At 39.6% G+C, this 19,606-nt stretch overlaps 1 protein-coding gene across 1 annotated transcript in view; it reads right to left on the bottom strand.

Moving 5' to 3' along the window:
• macrod2 (mono-ADP ribosylhydrolase 2) overlaps positions 1 to 19,606 on the bottom strand; it is a 612,591-nt gene that overhangs the window by 582,486 nt on the left and 10,499 nt on the right. Inside the window, exon 3 of the mRNA XM_037678263.1 lies at positions 18,579 to 18,695. Within this exon, the coding sequence (XP_037534191.1) occupies positions 18,579 to 18,695 (117 nt within the window). The remainder of the gene's footprint in view (positions 1 to 18,578; positions 18,696 to 19,606) is intronic.

Raw genomic sequence — 19,606 nt, 5'->3', positions numbered from 1 at the left:
AACCCTTCCCACACACTTGCAATGTTCTAAACTCTTAAACCTACGTAATTTTAACAACATACGTATATGTACTATACAGTACTGCAAAGTTTTACTCACCAGCTCTGTAGAACAGCAGCTCGGTTCTGGTCTGACTCGGTTCCGGTTCTGCAGACCTACCCTGCAGCGATGAAGCCCACCACCCCATCCAGGCCGATATGTGTGCGTGGATATTTGAGCTTCAGGATTATTTGCAGCTTTCCTGCCAGTTCTGTGAGCTTCATAGACTGCGTAGATTTGCGTTGCAAAACGTTCCCTCCATGTCGGCATAAAGAAGTGGCCAGAAGCACTGTTGGCTTCTGGGTAGTGTAGTTTTTTTTTTTGACTGGCATTACAGTATAGGCTTATTGAAAGAAAACTACAAAATGGTGGCGCCTGTCCTAAGTATTGTTTTATTTGTTGACTTTAATATTACTCACGTGATTGAGATGGCACGGAATAAAAAGTCGACAATCGATGAAAAACCGGGAAAGAGCTAGTCCGCGAAAGTCGAACCGCAAAGTAGCGAGGGACCACTGTATACCAAGACCTGTAAGAACAATAAAATAAATATTTAATTTGGACAGGATGAATGTCACTGTTTCAATAGTTTAGAGTTAAAAAAACAACTTGTGAACGAGCCTGTGGAAATGTAATCATTTCCCTTTGAGAATTAGTCTCGCATGTTTTTTTAAGTGATAAATTAGCTATAGCTGAAAGCTCCTTTTATGAACATGGCCACTGGTTCCTCAGAGAAACACGTGCACGCTCACAACTACTGAATGCACTACCGAGGGTTAAAGGAACTGTATTCTCGTTTGGAGCTCCTCACAAACAACAACATCTCATTCTTTTATTATAGATGCTTAGATGTTCCTCTTGTATGGAGTGATTCTGTTTTCTTCACCAGAAAGGAAAAACGTGTCACATCTCCATAAATGCTGATGTTCTTTGTGCAGACTTAGTCACAGCAACGCCGCACTGAATTATTTTATTCAGGCTACAAAACGACTTCATTTTGGATGCTGAACAGAATGATTTTTTGTTTGTTTGTTTGTTTGTTTTTGAATGGCTGCCTCCCTCTGAAGAAACTAGAATTGTGACGCCAGAGCTTTAAATTATCAAATGGACTGTCTGGTGAGGGGGAGAAGAAGCATTCCTTGCCCCCAGTTGCTCTATTTCTTTCTCTTATTGTAACAGTATGTTGTTCGTTATCTGGGCTTTTACCATTACCACATTATTATATAAAACCTTGCTACTTCACACCTGCAACAAAGCAGTTTATCAGTATTTCTGCGAAGAAACACGGTTTTAAAGGTTAAATATGTACATGGCTTGCCTGGTGTACGGTTTACTGAGAAACAGGACGTAAATCAGAGAACTGAGGGAAATAGAACAGAAGCTGTGGCAATATGAAGTGAAAGTCAAAAGCAGGATAATTTGGAGATCAGTGCAAACACAGCGCCCGAGGAAAGTCTGGATGAAGTCAGCAGGTTATGCTGATGTTTCTACACTGCTTTCACTTCCTTTTCTCTTCACCAGTAAATAATTATTTTGTATTTTTAACACCGTTGCTCGAATAAAAAAAGTCATTCTTGTTTTGGTGCCAAAACAAAAAATAAAATATTAATCTGATCTATTGCAACACTTTAACCACAGCAACAAGAAGTGCTCCGATTTATTTAAACACACAATACAACAGCTGAAACCAAACAATGAGCATTTTGTTAAAAACTTTTGTTTCCAAAATAGCACGATATTAAAGCGTCTGGGCTATCGGAGAGGAAGTTGTTGAAAATCTGGAGGAAGCCTTGGAATTTACACTTGTTATTGCAAACATTTCTAAAAGAAACATCTGTGATATGAAAGCAGAAAAGGCAGATTTATCCGTCTGAAGTGCAGAAGCAGCACCGTCATCCCCACCTCAGAGCTGAGGAGATGTTAGTGGCACTTCTATGGAGCCACAGTGCCCCCTACAGGTCAACAGGTGGATGAATTCATTGACTGAACTGATCTGCATGTTCATTAGATTTGCCTGCTTTAGACAGCAACAGTAGTAGAACTCATCTGCTTGTACTTTTAACACACCTGCACAGGTTCTTAAACATTTTGTAAAACGTACCCCCTCAGAAAATACCAAGTATCCTCTGCAGCCACAGTTGTTAAATAAACAGTAGTACAAACTAAAATGAGCAAACTTGCTGAACCCATAACCCTGGTGGAAAGGTGCTTGTTTTCTGGCCGAGACATCAGATGAAGTTTTGAGAGAGCATGAATCAAATAAAAGAATATATAAAATAAACAGGAAAGTGGTGTCAGTCCCAAATGTTGTTGAAGTCTAACATTGCTATTACAGATTTTTTTTTAACAAAGTTTACTCATCATTATATAATTTTAAGGCCGCTGTGTTTAACTTTTTGTCATAATAAGGCTAAATGTGGCATTAGCATATTCTTATTCTTTATTTAGTTTATGCAAGAACATATTTCTGGATCTACAGAGGGGTCCATGGCCCAAATTTAGGAACCACTGATGTAAAAAGTTCACACGTCGTGCGTCCTATAAGACTAACTATTGTCCAAACAGAGGATCTTAAAATGTTCTTAATCTTTTTATCTCTTTCTGCTGACTGTTTTAGCTTTTTATTAAGGTTCAGCTTATGACATATATCTATGCATCCATATCTTTACCCGCTTCTTCCTTTTCGGGTCACAGGTGTCACTGGTGCCCATGTCCAACAATCATCGTATGACAAGCGAGGGACACCCTGGACAGTCCATCACAGAGACACATGGAGACAAACGAGACAAACAACCAACCATTCACTCTCTCACTCACACCTAGAGACAATTTAGTTACCAATCAGCCGAACATGCATGTTTTTGGTCTGTTGGAAGAAACTGGAGTACCAACGCATGAACGGAGAGAACATGCAAACTCCACCTAGAAAGGCTCCCGGAAGGATTTGACCCGGCAGCACAGTTTATGACAATTAACTTAATAAACAGTTAATGATTAACTTGTATTGATTTGTAAACAGATAGTTGATATATTTCTTCTAACTACCACCACAGGGAGGTTGAGTATCATCCATGGTAGTTGTAGAACAGTTTGACAACCATGGATGTGGAACATTTATACTATTATTATTTTATATAATTTTCTTTTCATACTCTAGAAATTACCTCTATACCGTTAAAAAAAAAAAAAAAAAAAAAAAAAAAAAAGGGCGGTACATCAACGTCCCCCCATCGCTGAAGGACTGGAGTAGTGAATGTTTGTAGTTTTTGAGATGAGTACTTCAAGTTTTTCTGGACTGGAACTGAACAGGGAATGTAAGTAAACCTTAATGTTTTTGTGTAGAAGAACGAAGGCAAGTTGTTTTCTTTTCTTTTTGCTTGACCGAGGCAACAAAAAGTGACAAATCCTGGCAAATAGAGGGAACAATTTTATCCACCAAGTTCAATCAGGGCCACGTTGGTGACCAATGGTGGACTTGGCCACCACAGGTTAACCTTCAGCCACTCATTTGAGGAAACCATACTTTTGTGTACCAAAGTTCATGCTCAATAATCCAGGTAAAAATCCAACAATGTTCAGTCTGGTCATCTGGGTGGTTTTTTTTGTTTGTTTGTTTGTTTTTCTGAGATGTTTCATCTTTTTTCCCAAGGACTTCTTCAATCTGAGGAGCCAGCAAACAAACAGAGTCCCACAAACAGCACACTCCAACAGTGGGGAAAAACCAGTTTGCTGGTGCTAAGATGGCCTCCGGGACCTGCCCTCTTCCCCGTCAACTCCTTTGAGGCATGCCGAAGTGGTTCTACTTTGAGGAAATATAAAAACTAGAACGCACAGTTCCTCAAATGATTGGGGAGGTCGGTTAAAAAATATATACGTATGATGGTGGCCATCTTGGATTTTGAAGCGGCAACTCAATTTTCAAGAGGAACCTTTCTTCCTCCCAGATGTAGCCACATGCTAAACTGGAAGTCAGTAGCTCATTTTGTACGTCATCATAGTCACAACGTGCACAAACAGACGGATGGATGGACAGATAATATTTCTAATTCCCCCTCTTCGCTCTGCGACAAGGGACAAAACGAACACAGTGAACAGCCACGCCATCCCTAATCTCACATCTAAATACTCTTTCCTCTGGCATGTGTGGAGCAGAAAGTTGGACGTTTTAAAATGTTTGAGAAAAAGGAGGGACTGCTGAGTTCTCCAAGTTCAAATCCAAGTTGATAACTTTTAAGCGTCTATTACCAACTTGCTACTTTTTATCGTCAACACGTCAAAACGTTTCACTTGGTCGTGTTGGTACAAATAACTGTTTTCAATCCATCTATTTACAAAGATAAACTGAGGCGGACTGAAAGGTTGTGCACTGTAAGTTCAAGCAGACTCAAAAATTAAAAGACTCCCCGTTGAAGAGGAAGAACAGGAAGTTGCCCAGATGGTTTATCTCCTCGGCTCACAGTCACAAAGAGACGGCGGGAAAACCCTTTCCTTATGCTGCACCTCTCTCAAAGGCGATCCGATCAGCGGGACCTTTAAATGGAAGACCCGGTTCAACCTCCTCACCAGAGTCATTTCACTGTTCATCAGAGCGGCAAGTCTTCTCAGCCGGGGACATTGATTTTCCTTCCTGGTGTGACAGTGTAACAATCACAAGTTTGTTCAAGAAGTTACCAGTCGTTCATTAGGACTTCTAACGGGACACGTTTGGCTCCGAATGTGTCCGCCTTCATCTATCAGGGCAAGAGTCAAAGCAGAGGTGCTTCAATGCTGCCGTTTGCCTGTTAGCAAGGAAAACAACATTTAAAAAAAACACTTCTAAACGCGGTTGCATTAAATATGGTGAAATGCCAGAGCACGAGAAAGGGAAGGTTTACCGTTCATCGGTTCAGCTACAAAATACAAAGAGCCTCAGCAACAGATTTGGCGTCTCCAACACTATTTTATAAAAGCTGGTCCAAAAGGCAAATAGCTGTGGTTTCGCAAAAATAATGTGATATTTTAGCTTATAAATCGTCCTTTATAATATCTGAAATGTTGTCAACTTTATCATGGGCTCATCATTCAATGTAACACTAAATGAACGTGTAACCATTCAAAACGGTTTGCACCCGGGGGAGCAGATGGTGGGGGTTAAGACCTTGCTCAAGGGCCCAGAGTGGGGCAAATGAGGTGAAGGCAGGTGGATGTTTCACCTTTCTCACCCACATTTTGACATCAGTATGGGGAATCAAATCGGTCACCTTTCGATCACAGGCCCACCTTCTCTAACCTCTGCACCACCACTCCTCTAACGCTCACACTCATCATTCACTAAATATAATAAATAATAATATCAAATAATAAATATGAAATAATTACGAGTAATGAAGTAAAACCTTCAAATAAATTTAGCACCAATGACGTTTGAGACGGGCGGCACGGTGGCGCAGTTGATAGAGCTACCGCTTCTCAGCTAGAAGGTCGCCAGATCGAATCCCAAACGGGGGCGTTTGCATGTTCTTGCCGGGTTTCCTCCCACAGACCAAAAACATGCATGTTCGGCTGATTGGTGACTCTAAATTGTCTCTAGGTGTGAGTGAGAGAGTGAATGGTTGTTTGTCTCTATGCGTCTCTGTGATGGACTGGAGACATGGCCAGAGTGTCCCCCGCCTCTCGCTCAATGACTGCTGGACATTGGCACCAGTGACCCCCGCAACCCAAAAACAGAAAAAGCAGGTAAATATAATGGATGGATGAAGGTTTAAGACAACTTGTTAATTTACAAAGAAGAAAAACAAGTCTGTAAACAATCTGACAACACTCCACATCAATCTATTAAAATAGTCATAATTATGAAAAAAAAGAGAAACTGAGCCATCTTTGTTTACAACCTTTAAAGTACAAAAACTTTGAAAATGCAGAAAAAAATCTGTATATAAATAAATAAATCAATAGAAGAAAGTCCCAAAGTCCATGCTCAATAATCCAGGTATAAAATCCAACATTCAGTCAGGTCATCTGAAGCGCTTTGGATAGAGGGTGAAACGTCTCAGCACAAAAAAGAAACCGTCCAGATGACCCGACTGAACATTGTTGGATTTTATACCTGGATTATTGAGCATGGACTTTGGTGTTTTGAACCAGTTTGACATGACTGTCGAGGGAGGGGGCGGGCACCGGAGGAGAGGGCGTGTCCCAAAGGCCATCTTAGCACCAACATAACTGGGGTTTTTTTCCCCACTTTGGAGTAAGCTGGTGGGGGAGAAGCAGTTTTGTTTGGCGTTTCCTCAGACTGATGAAGCCCTTTGGATGGCTTGGATCAGCACAAAAAAGAAGCCATGCAGATGACCTGACTGAACATTGTTGGACTAGAAGAAAGTGTTTTCCTTTTGGCTATGTCTGTCTTCAGAGGTCGCCACAGCAAGCAAACTCAAATGAACTGGCAACTCTTTTCCGCCGTACGCCCTTCATGGGCTCGAACCTGTAGCTGTAGGATTACGAGTCCGCTGCACTGACCACCGAGCTACCGCAGTCTCCTGCTCATTTGCAGCATTTATTTAGTAGAAAGGAATACACGGACACAAACACAACATATTTATCAATTTGTTTTAGGCTTTGTAAATGGGAACGGAACATGAGAGACAGGCAGCAGAATGAACAGCCCCAGAAAGATGAATCACTCAGAGCGTCAACTTCCAGTCTCCCCTTTTCCCGTTTGCTCATTTATACATCTCTCATCCCTCTGCTTCGCCTCCCTCACTTCTTACAGCAGAAATGAAAGCAGAGGAAGTGACAAACCCAGAGAAAGAGGAGGTGAGGTAGAAAGGAGCGGTTGAAAAAGGTCTTTGACAAACTTTACATGCATCTTTAATTTTAATTCAATTTGCAATATGAGAAAACGCCAACACTGCACAAACACCACAGAGACTTCTGTAAAGGATCTTGTAGAAGTCTGATGTTTGCTGAAATGCTTTTAGAGTTAAAGAACAACCATGTTAGGATGTCCGATAATTAGCGTTTGATTTCACGCTGTTCCAGTTTGGATGTTTATGTTCTTTTCTACAGAAAAACATGTTTGTGAAGACAGAGCGTCTTCCGGTGTCCATGGATTATGTTGTGAGAACACTGAGTGACTCTGGGAGTGACGTCAGAAGAACGCACGATTATCGGTGGTAGAGAGGCAGATTGAGGAAGTTAGTTTTGCTGGACCATCCAGTAATGAGTCACTGTGAACCGTCTGTAAGCAACTGTTCTGACTTCAATAAATCCATGGTATGGCTGCCAGAAATGGGTCCTCGTTTAATTATCAAAACAAAAACCATTGAATCCAATTATGAATCTCAAGCTAATGTACAGAGGAGACGGCATAGAGAAAATCAGAGCCCTCTGGGCTTCAGAGAGCTGACTGAAGACGTTTGTGCATTTGGATATGAGGACTGAATTTAAGTCTTCGTAGAAGCGTTTACCATTCCATCATTTATTCAACTGGTGACTGTAACGATGCCGACTCAGCATTCGCACTTTGTTGTGTTTCTGTATTTATTCATTTCCCCCCAATCTAACTGCATCTGTGTATTTTATACCGTTTTACTCATTTGTGTGTCAAAATGTTCAGATCATTCAAGTGACGACATTTCTTGAGTCTTTAGCTAGTATTTCGCTTCTTTGAGCCAATGCTCTGCTTCCTTTAGCTAGTGTTCCCCTTCTTTTAGCTAGTATTGCACTTCTTTCAGCTAGTGTTCTGCTTCTTTGAGCTAGTGGTCTATCTTTCAGCTAGTGTTCTATATAATTTATCTAGTGTTCTGCTTCCTTTAGCTAGTGTTCCCCTTCTTTCAGCTAGTATTGCACTTCTTTCAGCTAGTGTTCTGCTTCCTTTAGCTAGTGTTCCCCTTCTTTCAGCTAGTGTTGCACTTCTTTCAGCTAGTGTTCAGCTTCCTTTAGCTAGTGTTCAGCTTCCTTTAGCTAGTGTTCAGCTTCCTTTAGCTAGTGTTCAGCTTCCTTTTAGCTAGTGTTCAGCTTCCTTTAGCTAGTGTTCAGCTTCTTTAGCTAGTGTTCCCCTTCTTTCAGCTAGTGTTCTGCTTCTTTGAGCTAGTTTTCCACTTCTTTCAGCTAGTGTCCCACATACCTTAACAACTAGTATTCTGCTTACTTTGAGCTAGTGTTCAGCTTCTTTGAGCTCGTGTTCCGCTTCTTTGAGCTAGTGGTCTGTCTTTCAGCTAGTGTTCTATATAATTTAGCTAGTGTTCTATATAATTTAGCTAGTGTTCTATATAATTTAGATAGTGTTCTATATAATTTAGCTAGTGTTCTGCTTCTTTGAGAGAGTGTTGTGAGTCTTTCAAATAGTGTTCCGCATACTTTAGCTAGTGTTCAGCTTCCTTTAGCAAGTGTTCTGCTTCTTCTAGCTAGTGATTCACTTCTTTTAGCTCATGTTCCACTATTTAGCTAGTGATTGTCTTCATTTAGCTAATGATCCACTTTTTTTTTAGTTCTACCAAATCAGTTTCAATATCTATAGCAATGTCAGCAGCCATTCAGCGCTCAGCATTGCTATTTCCTTGTAGTTTCTCCAGTTATGAGACTACTTTTTATATTTAGCTAGGCAGACTTTAATACTAAACATTTTTTTTTTACCTTTACAAATTATTTTACGTTTTCATTTTTTATTCAAGTCTCTGAGCCTCATTTTACCTTAAATAGTCTTTTTTCTTGTGCCAATCATACCATTTCTCTTTCTTTTTTTTTTAAGTTAAATTATTTACATTAGGAGCTGAATGTTACCATGATCTGATGAGCACTGAAGATTTTAGTAACCAGGCCGAGCGTTTGGGGGTTCTGTACAATAAATTACACATAAAGAAACCATGAACATCAACCAGTGTTTCCTTGTCCCGTTCCACAGAACCCACAGTCCTGTTTGATTAAGACAGATCCCTGCTCCACCACACCTGATTCAAATAAATAAATAACCTCAACAGTTTGTCCTCTGTGAAAATTTATTTTACCAGGTGTGCTGAAGCCTGGAAACCCCTAAAACATGTAGGGCGGTGGGTCCAGAGGACCAGGACTGAGAACACTAAGCTAAACAACACTATTGTGCCAAACAACAACACGGGCCAGCAATCTCTGAAATGACTGCATGTATAAAAAACATAAAAATAAAAATTCTATCCTCACTAAATCCTGGTATTCTAACCTCTGTGGGTCAGCACTCTCATCAAACCCATGACGACTGCAGAACAAGTGGCTCCACTCGACTCAATACCAATTTAATTTCTTGAACTCATCTCCACCCTTTCAGATGCTTTATAGCATTCATTACCGGATTCTCTGTGCAAATAAAATTGGCTCCTGTAAAAGTGATCCAATACAGGAATATGGGCAGGGTTTACAGCAGGTAATAGAACAGGAGTCAAACACTGTGCATAATTACCACGTCATCAAGAAAAGAGCTGTCCCCTACACTTAGATCTTCACCACATTTTATTATTACTTTAATGAGGACACTCGGTTCCATAATATATTAGATATAATAGATATTTACTGTGAACACACATTTATATCTACAGTTTTGATGTGCACTTTCTGGTACAGAAGTATAACTACTCAGTAATGATAAACTGGACAACACCTATTTTCAAATGCATGGTTGAAAAAATAAATAAATAGACAAAAGTACGTGAAAAAACAAGTGTGCTGCATACAGCACATTATAGGCTCAACAAACTAACAACTCAGCAATCTATAGCAATTTATCAAGATGTGTAGATGATAAAATATTCATCGCAGTTAAATCCACATTAGTTCTATGTCTGTATAGCTAGTGTAGCTTGACATTTGCTTGAGTGGGATCAATCATGCAGTTTTTAAACCATAGCTATAATAAACAAAAGTGCCACATACGACACGTCCAACGCTCATTGACAAACTATTTTACAGTAATCTACAGCACTAGCCTGGACAAGCAAAGACCTTGTATAATGTTTGACCTTGATTTTTGACCTTGACCTTAGAGCAGGTGTGGTGAAAAGATTCTGTGAGGTGCCACATGGTGATAGCACGCATTTGTATCATGTTTTGTTAAATTATCTTGAGCGAATCAAAAGTTATGAGCTAGACAAACAAAGACCTTGTTTTAACTTTGACCTTGTTTTGTGACCTTGAACATGGAGCCAGCGTGACGAACTGTGCATGTGACACTCCTATTGATGATGCATTTGTGTATCAAGTTTTGTTGAATTATCTTGAGCAGATCAGAAGTTACGGCCCGAGAAGAAAACTTTACGGACGGAGACTTTACCACAACTTGTTTGTCTTTCAATGGGCGTATAACAAACAACAACAACAACAACAACAACAACAACAACAACAACAACAACAACAAATAATAATAATAATAATAAAACTAATTATAGAAAGAACACACATTTGCTGAATTATGTTTAAATAAACAGAAATTAGCATAAAAAATAGGAAATTAGCTAAAAGAAAATAAGCTGAAATTAGCAACATAAAAATAGCTGAAAAGGCAGAAAAAGCTTAAACTACCAGAAGGAAGTGGAATAAGCTGAAATAAGTGAAAAAATGTGGAATTAGCTGAAAAGACTTAAATTGGAATAAAAACAGCTCAATCGTAGCTGAAATTGCAGACAAAGCTGAAACTTGCAGAAATAAACTGAAAGGAGCATAACAAGCTGAAATAAGCAGAAAGAAGTTAGAAGCAGCACACAAATCTTTTAGCTAGCAGAAAGAAGGTGAAAGTAACACAAAACAGTTGAAAAACAGCTGAAATCAACTGAAAATAGCTAAAAAAAATGTAATTTTGCACAAAGTCTGAAAGAAGCTGAAGCAGAACAAAATGTGAAAGGAGCAGTAAAAGGTTGTAAACAGATCTAAAGATTTCAAGGATGTAAAATGAGCTCAATTCATTTTCGATGAGAAAAAAAAATTACAGAAAAGGCTAAATATTTCAAAAAAGCTAAAGTTGCACCAATACCAAAAGTCATAGCAGGATTGTCCTGAAAGAGCTGAATGTTTTGACATATGATTTATTGAAATAACATAAAAATTGTGGAACGAGAAATGCTGAAAAATGTACGGAAGAAACAGACTTTTATAAGCATTCACACTATAACTTCTAAAGTTGTACAGTAACAGGCATTCAGTGAAAAATGATTCAATAGAAGGTTTTCTTAAAGACTGAGACAAGCCAACAGGTGCTTCAGGTTTAGTATCGTGTTGCTCTGATGAATGTATAATAAAAATGAATAGTGAACACCTTGTGAAACAGAGAATTGTACAGGTATAACCAGAACAACAACTTGAATACATTCAAGGATATCAAGGAGTTCAACAACAAAATGTTTTTAGTTCAACAGCACCAGTAAGTCAGGTTTCAGTAAACCCCATTTAAAAAAGGAGATGAGAAGATGATGGCAGAGGATAAAACAGCCATTTCTGCTGTAGCTGCAGACAAGTGCAGACTCATTCTATACCGAGCCTCGTTCACAATAAAACCATCCTTCTCTGCAGCCTCATGATTGTTACCGCCCCCCACCCCCCCCATCCTGCGCTCTCCAGGCTCTCACCCAGGTGACAGCTTGAGCTCCTCCTGTGCCACCACGAGCCAAACAGAATTCAGGAAGAATTAAAAACTCAATGAGCCCAGTAATTAAATTTTAATGGAGGACATAAAGCAACCTGGCACCCCCTTAAAGCTAAAGTCAGAAACTATAACTGCGACAGCAAACAGGAGTGCTCTCTCTCACTTCATGCAACAAGCTGTGCTGTCCTGCTTCAGACATCTTTCATATCTCCTTGGAATATAACCCATGGGAAAAATGTTACACACTATGAGAATTATATTTTAGTTCTGATCTTAAACTGATCCAAAGTTCCCAGCCTGCAGGTCAGCTCAATAATGTCCATGAACAGAAGCCTAAAAAAAAAGAAACTAGCTAAGAAAATGTACGATTTCACAGATTACAGTCACCTACAATCTGCAAAAACAACAAGCATTTCATTGATGTCTCCCCATCACTGAGGGATTTGAATAAAGTTTTATTATTTTTATTTTATTATTATTATTTTTATTATTTGTTTTATTAGTTTTATCTTATTATTGTTCCAGAATTGCGCCGCTCAAGGTGGCTGCATGTTGGAGTAGCTCTCTTACATTCATTTTGAGATTTTGCTTTTGAAAACTTTATTTACTCTTTTTTTTTTTTTGGATGTAAATCGATTTTTTTCGGAGGATTACTTCCTCTGGTATCAGATGCTGTGCTGCTGGAAGGATTTTTACTGAAACTTTTTTTACATTTGGACATTTGTTATGATGCGTAACCATGACAACAATGTGGTTTTTCTACTACTGGGAGCTGCTGATTAACATATCAAAAGCTCAAATAATACGTCAACTACAGCCCCAAATCCCAAAGGAGTTGAAAATGAGGTGCCGTGGATGCATTCCCGTCTACCTGGAGGAGGTGCTTGAGTGCCTGACCACCGAGATCTTGGAGGTGGCAGGAAAATGGCTCGTGACAATGGGAGGACCAAGATCTTCCCCCGACACCGGCAGTTAAGTCCGCTGTCGGACAGACTGCTACAAGAGCTCCTTCCTGCCCACAGCCATCAGCATCTATAACAACTCTAATGAAACCAGGATGAGCTACAATTCATTTCCCTTTGGAATTAATAAAGTATTTTTGAATTGAATTAAAGGCTATGCTGAAAAATGAGACATAGCCCCATCCATCCATCCATCCATTATCTTTACCCGCTTGCTCCATTCTGGGTCATGGGGGTCGCCGGTGCCCATTTCCAGCAATCACTGTGCGAGGGGCGGGGTACACCCTGGACGGGTCGCAAGTCCATCACAGGGCCACATAGAGACAAACGAGACAAACAACTATTCACTCTCTCACTCACACCTAGAGACAATTTAGAGTTACCAATCAGCCTAACATGCATGTTTTTGGTCTGTGGGAGGAAACCGGAGCACCCGGAGAAAACCCACGCATGCACAGAGAGAACATGCAAACTCCACCCAGAAAAGCCCCTGGACCGGGGTTTGAACCAGGGACCTGCTCGCTGAGAGGCAGCAGCTCTACCAGTTGCGCCACCGTGCTGCCCATTCAACAAATCAATAACTTTTAAAAGGTTTCTGTTGGCTAATGTTGACTGGGTGTGGCTGTCGTCTTGAATTAGACTGATTCTAAACAGGCATTCAGTTGTAGATGTAGATCTAATGATTACTTTCTAAAAGTTTTTCTAAAATCTATCACGTGGTTCGTGAGAAAATTGGCTAACAGACGAGGTTGACCCAACAGTTAATGCCGTGGTTTTAAGCAAAGCTCAAGTGCAGTGAGTAGCACTTCAAGTACGTGTCGTGAATGGTTCTGGACTACAACCGTACCTAATTTTTGCATAGTAGTAGTAGTTTAGTGGCAGCCATTTTGAATTGTGTTGGCTCCAAATGTAGAGGTACATCCAATGATGCATCCATTTTCTTTAGCTGCTTCTTCCTTTTCTGGTTGCGGGGGTCGCTGGTGCCCATGTCCAGCAGTCACTGTGCGAAAGGCGAGGGACTCCCTGGACATGTCTCCAGTCCATCACAAGGACACATAGAGACAAACAACTCAAGTGTTTCCCTTAGTTTACTTGCCTTGGCAGGGCGCTCATAGCTTCCAAGATTTTTGTCGACGGGGGTGGGGGGTGGAGAGGAGACGGCTCAGCGTGAGTGGAGAAGGGGCGCTACAGCCATAGTCATAGCTTTTTTAGCTAGCACGTCTGTATTGCGCATCGCTAGCTTAGTGCTACGTCAGTGCCGGCAGTTTTCGGGGGGTGGGGGAAGAGTTCAGTAGGCAGGGCGCTAAGTTTTGTTGACAGGGCGGGGCACCCTGATTGTATAATGGTAGGGGAAACACTGCAACCATTCACTCTCTCACTCACACCAAGCGACAATTTAGAGTTACCAATCAATCTAACATGCATGTTTTTAGTCTGTGGGAGGAAACTGGAGTACCCGGAGAAAACCCACGCATGCACGGAGAGAACATGCAAACTCCTCCCAGAAAGGCCCCCGGCTGCGATTCAATCCGGCAACCTTCTCACTGAGAGGCAACAGCTCCACCAACTGAGCCACCGTGTCGCCCACATCCATTGATTATTTCCCAAAAGTTTCATTAAAATCTATCGAGTGGTTCTTGAAATCTTTTGCTAAAAGATAAAGTTAACTTCAAGCAGATCATCTTTTAGCAGTCAGAGCATGCAGTGTGGATCAGTCTCAGGTACTACCACTTTAAATTTTAGCTCATAATTTTTGTTTCTAATAAAGTGGTTTAGCTGGGGTGGCCATCTTGAACTGAGCTGACTCAGACATACAGCCAATGATTATTTGCTAAAACAGATAAATTGCTAACAGACAATGAACACACGTGCACACATACACACAGGCAACAACAATCATCTAATGAGCAGAAATAAAGTTTCAGGTAACAGAAAAAAATAGACAGATGAAAGTTGATTGTGGGTGTTGCTCAACATCGACAATGTTGTCTGAAAAATCTGCGATTCTGACTAAAACTTGAGCAAGAGTGACAAAAGTCAGCGTTTGTCCGGCCTAATGTTTGTTGGCATTTTTTTTATACAACATAAAATAAGGCGGAATTGCTTTCTTGTGTCGGCTGTGAGAAAAATAATGCATCCACACAAAAGTGCATATTCACAAAATCCCACTGAGCAAAATGAGCAGAGACAGTAAATAAAACTGGAAAGAAAAATCCACCACTATGTATTCTTATCAGTCGCAGCACCTGGACAAAGACAGTCAGTCTGGCGATGTGAATGGACTAACGTTATAAAAATCATAAAAGCCTTCAGCTATTCGTCCAGCCTTTCAGACTCCCTGATGGTTAGCTAAAAAAAAATAAAATAAAAAAAAGAAGTAGACGTTGCCTTATTGTAGTTTAATCACAACCTGGATGTCTGGAAGCATTTAAAGTGGAAATAAACTTCCTGTCAGAACTTTAATAGTATTTACTGGGGTAAAACAAAGACATGGAGGTGTTTAAACTGAAAATGTACACGCTCCGATGTTCACCAGTTCATTTTACTTGTATATAAACATAAAACTTCACATTAAAAACAATCAGCTGCTTATTTCAGATGTTTTTCAGTCGTTTCATACTCCTTTCAGCTTTATTCTGCTAACTACAACATTTTTGCGCTTCTTCTAACTTATCTCTGCTAATTTCAGCTTGTTATGCTCCTTTCAACTTATTTCTGCAAGATTCAGCTATTTCTGCTATTTCAGCTACTAGTTAGCTGTTTTATGCTCATTTTAGCCTTTTCAGCCAATTCCACAATGTTTGCACTCATTTCAACTATTTTCAGCCTAAATCAGCAAAAATGGGCTCTCCATGTGATCCAGGTAATTTAAGCTTTCTGCATTTTTAGCTACTATTCAGCTGTGTGTGTGTGCATGTGTGTTGGCTAATTTCTGCTTATTTCAGATAATTTCCATTTTGTTGTGCTCATTTTTGCTCCTTTCAGCCTAATTAGGCACAGTTGTGGTCTCTACACTTCCTTCTGGTAACTTAAGCCTCTTTCTGTTTTTTTAGCTACTATTCAGCTGTATGTTTTGCAAATTTCTGCTTTTTTCAGATGACTACATTTTTGTGCTTTCTGATTCTTTCAGTATAATTGGGCAAACTTGAGTTCTCTGCTTTCTTCGGCTACTTTAAGCTTGTTCTAAATTTTCAGCTACCTTGTTAGCATTTTTTTAGCTAATTTCAGCCGTTTTCAGATAAATTCAAGTTTTTTTGTGGTAATTTCTGCTACTCTCAAGCTGTCTAGCTTCTGCTCCTTTCAGACTTTTTTCTGCTAATTTAAACTTCTTTCTGCCTTTTCAGCTACCTTTCATCTATTGTTTGCTAATTTCAGCTTTTATTTTAGATAATTTCAGCTATTTTCTGCAAATTCTTCAGCAATCCAATTCAATTTACACTGATTTTTGCAGGAAATGCAATTTCTCTAGTTGTGTTTTACTTTTGATGCTGCGTAATCTAACTGATATGTAATATTTTCACAGAGGAGTAAACTATGTTCTGGACATTAATGTGGTTTTGTGTTTGCAGTCTTCTGTGAGTTAGTAAAAGTTAGCCAACTAAGTTACAGCTCCTCTTGGCAAAGTATGAAACAAAACATAAACATGAGATACGCCGATGTCCCCCATCGCTGAGGGATTTAAATAGTGAATGTTTGTAGTTTTTGAGATTAGTGTTTTTCTGGACTGGAATTAAACAGGGAATACAAGTTAACCTTAATGTGTTTGGTGCAAGATATTCATGTGATTAGGAGTTACACTGTGGAAAAAAACTGAGGTAGGTCTTTTTTGTTGTTTGTGTCTGAGGTGACAGAGCGATGCATCGTGGTAAGTAAAAAGAGCAATTTTATCCACCACCAAGTGCACTGGTGGAGCCAGGGGGAGGCCACCCCAATCATTTGAGGAAACTATACTTTTAAGGAATCTAAAAATTATAAAGTATAGTTTCTTGAAATGATGGGGTGGTCGGTTCACATATATCTTAGATATACGTGTTCATATGCATCTTGGATTTCGAGGTGGCAGCCCAATTTTCAATAGGGACCTTTGTTACACCTAGATGCACCCACATACTAAAAAGGAAGTCAGTAACTCACTTATTTTTCAAGCTACCATGCTCAAACATTCACCGACTGACAGAGGCCTTTTCTCTCTGTGACTGGGGACAAAAATGTTATTTGAACTACATCAAATGCTTCAGTTTGAAAACATTCACTACAGAAGTTTTCCAGATATACAGTAGTGCGTTATCATCAATGTGTTCAATTTGATTATAGTTTCATGATCATTAAATGCCGATTTTTGTTTTGTTTACTTTTTTTTTTAGCAACTGATTTGCATTTTAATAACCGGAGTGGATTTTTTTTTTTGCAAAGTTTGCACAAATGTATTTAGTACAACGTTAAGAATGAATGCTCTAAAATGTACATTCTTTGTTGTTGTTCAGAAAAAAATAACACTTTTTCATTTTCTTTCACCGTACAAGAACGACGCACTGAAAGACGAGGAGCGAAACCAACTCAAGTACTGAATCACGCTAGCGCTGGTATCAATAATACCGATATTTGGATGGATCTGCACACCACTACAGTCGGTGTGGGTAAACAAAAATGGCAGAATCTAACAAGCGTCGAATCTCAAAGACGTTTAGGTGGAAATAAAGAAGTGATTCTGCTGCTAGAAAAGAAAAAGATCAAATAAGACAACAACCAAAAATAAACACTGGGGATCATAAAGAGAGACTTCTGATAGGCTGGTTAGTTTAATGTATTTTTGAATCTGCTTACTGAACTCAGCAAATAGTAAATAGTAAATGGACTGTACTTATACAAAACCTTTCTAGCTAATCAAGATACTCTAAGTGTTTTACAACACAACACGTGTCCTCGTTTACCTCCACACACACAGTCATACAGCACTCTACTACACCTCTACAAAGATAATCTACAAATCATTCAATAGAGACTAATCAGCGCTATAGATCACATCACACACCGATGGGACACGCATCGGAGGCAGTTCGGTGTCTTACCCAGGGACACTTCAACATGTGACTGCATAGTGGCAGAATCAAACCCTCAACTCTCCCATTGGAGGACGACTGCTCTAACCACTCCGCCACGTCTGCCCCCTAAGCTAAACAAATCTGAATGTAAACGATTCACACGTGTCGTGTATTTTAATTTCCCCTTTGGGACAAATAAAGTTTTTTGGAATTGAACTGATGAAGACGTCAAATCTTTCAGACTACCGAGCACGTTGCCATCGCCAAACCGTTGCCAGACCGCCGGGCAGCCGCTCACAAATTCTGCTCGCAAAGTTTTAATTAATGAACACGTTAACCATGTATATGTGAGAAATACTGTGGTTTCTTACTATATGATTTATTTATTTTTTGGCACAGGTTTCCAAGATATTCCATATTTATATCCCGAGGTAAAAGCTGCTGAAAGATTTCCAAGATCTGCTACAAAATTAAAATGTCAACACATTTTTTAAGCATCACTAACCGTAGTGTGTGTGAGCAGACAGCATAAAGTTACAGAACGGTGGTGCAGTCCTGAATTAGGCATATCTTACAATCGCTCGTGCTCCTGCATTTACTCACTTCAAACAGATTAATTAACACATTTTCCCTTTCAAATGCATTAAGCATTTATAAAAACCTACAATAAAGTAAGGACAAAACAGACGTGTCACATCTAAATTAATTTAGTGACGCATTCAGTTTTACTGGCACAGTCTAAAACGAAAAAAAAAAAAGTAGGAATTGCGTCCCAAGTCAGATCCATCTGTGATTTGTTGTGTTTTATATTTGCCTCAGACTGAGCGTACCAAACATCATGCACCAGCAATCCCTGCATGTTAACACTAGAGGGGAGTAAAAGACCGCTGAACACCAGCGCAGCCATCAAACCGCCACAGTCTCAAAAGGTGAAAAGGTCAGATTTCCTACCAGCATTGACGATGGCATCCACCTCCAGAACAGTGATGTCACCCTTGTAGAGAGAAACTTTATCACTCCACCCGCCTCCATCGGTGACCTCCTTTTTTTCTTCTTCTTCGTCATTGGCTGAAAAAAAAAAAAAAATGAAAAAAATATTGTGTCAATTTCGAGAAATCATTAAAACAGAGGGTAGTGAGGGAATAAATACACAAATTATTTGTATATTTGAAGACATACGTAGTTTAAGATGTGCAGGTGATCAAATATTTATCACAGTTAAGTTTGTGATGGGGCAGCATGGTGGAGGACCTTTCTGGGTGGAGTTTGCATGTTCTCTCTGTGCATGTGTGGTGGGTTTGCTCCAGGTCCTCCAGTTTCCTCCCACAGACCAAAAACATGCATGTTAGGCTGATTGGTAACTTTAAATTGTTCCTAGGTGAGAGTGAGAATGGTTGTTTGTCTCATTTGTCTCCATGTGTCCCTGTGATGGACATGTCCAGGGTGTCCCCCGCCTCTCGCACAGTGACTGCTGGACATGGGCACCAGTGACCCCTGTGACCCGAAAAGGAAGAAGTGGGTAAAAGATTCTTGGACGGATTGATGTTTGGTGTATTGTCACTCATCGTCTTATTTTTTTCAGTTCACTGAAGTGAGAAAGTTCAACCTAATTTCCACGTTCATGTAAAATTTTCTTTACTTGATCTTAAGAGGTCTAGGCCGAACAAGTTAATCTGACAAAACTAATTGTGCATTTCTTGAAATGTGCACAAGTGGCCACTTTGAAATAAACTACATTAGTCTGCATAGATCGTTTAACAGTAACTTGGAAGGTGAAAACAAAATTAACATGAATCCTTTATTTATACATAAACATATAGATAGACAGACATCTAGATAGACAGACATCTAGATAGATAGATATACATATATATATACACATCTAGATAGATATACATATATATACATCTAGATAGATATACATATATATATACATCTAGATAGATATACATATATACACATCTAGATAGATATACATA

The sequence above is a fragment of the Nematolebias whitei genome, chromosome 1 (genome assembly GCF_014905685.2).
Source record: "Nematolebias whitei isolate Nwh7 chromosome 1, NemWhi1, whole genome shotgun sequence".
In the NCBI taxonomy this organism is placed as follows: domain Eukaryota; kingdom Metazoa; phylum Chordata; class Actinopteri; order Cyprinodontiformes; family Rivulidae; genus Nematolebias; species Nematolebias whitei.
This window is presented reverse-complemented; position numbering and strand designations above follow the sequence as displayed.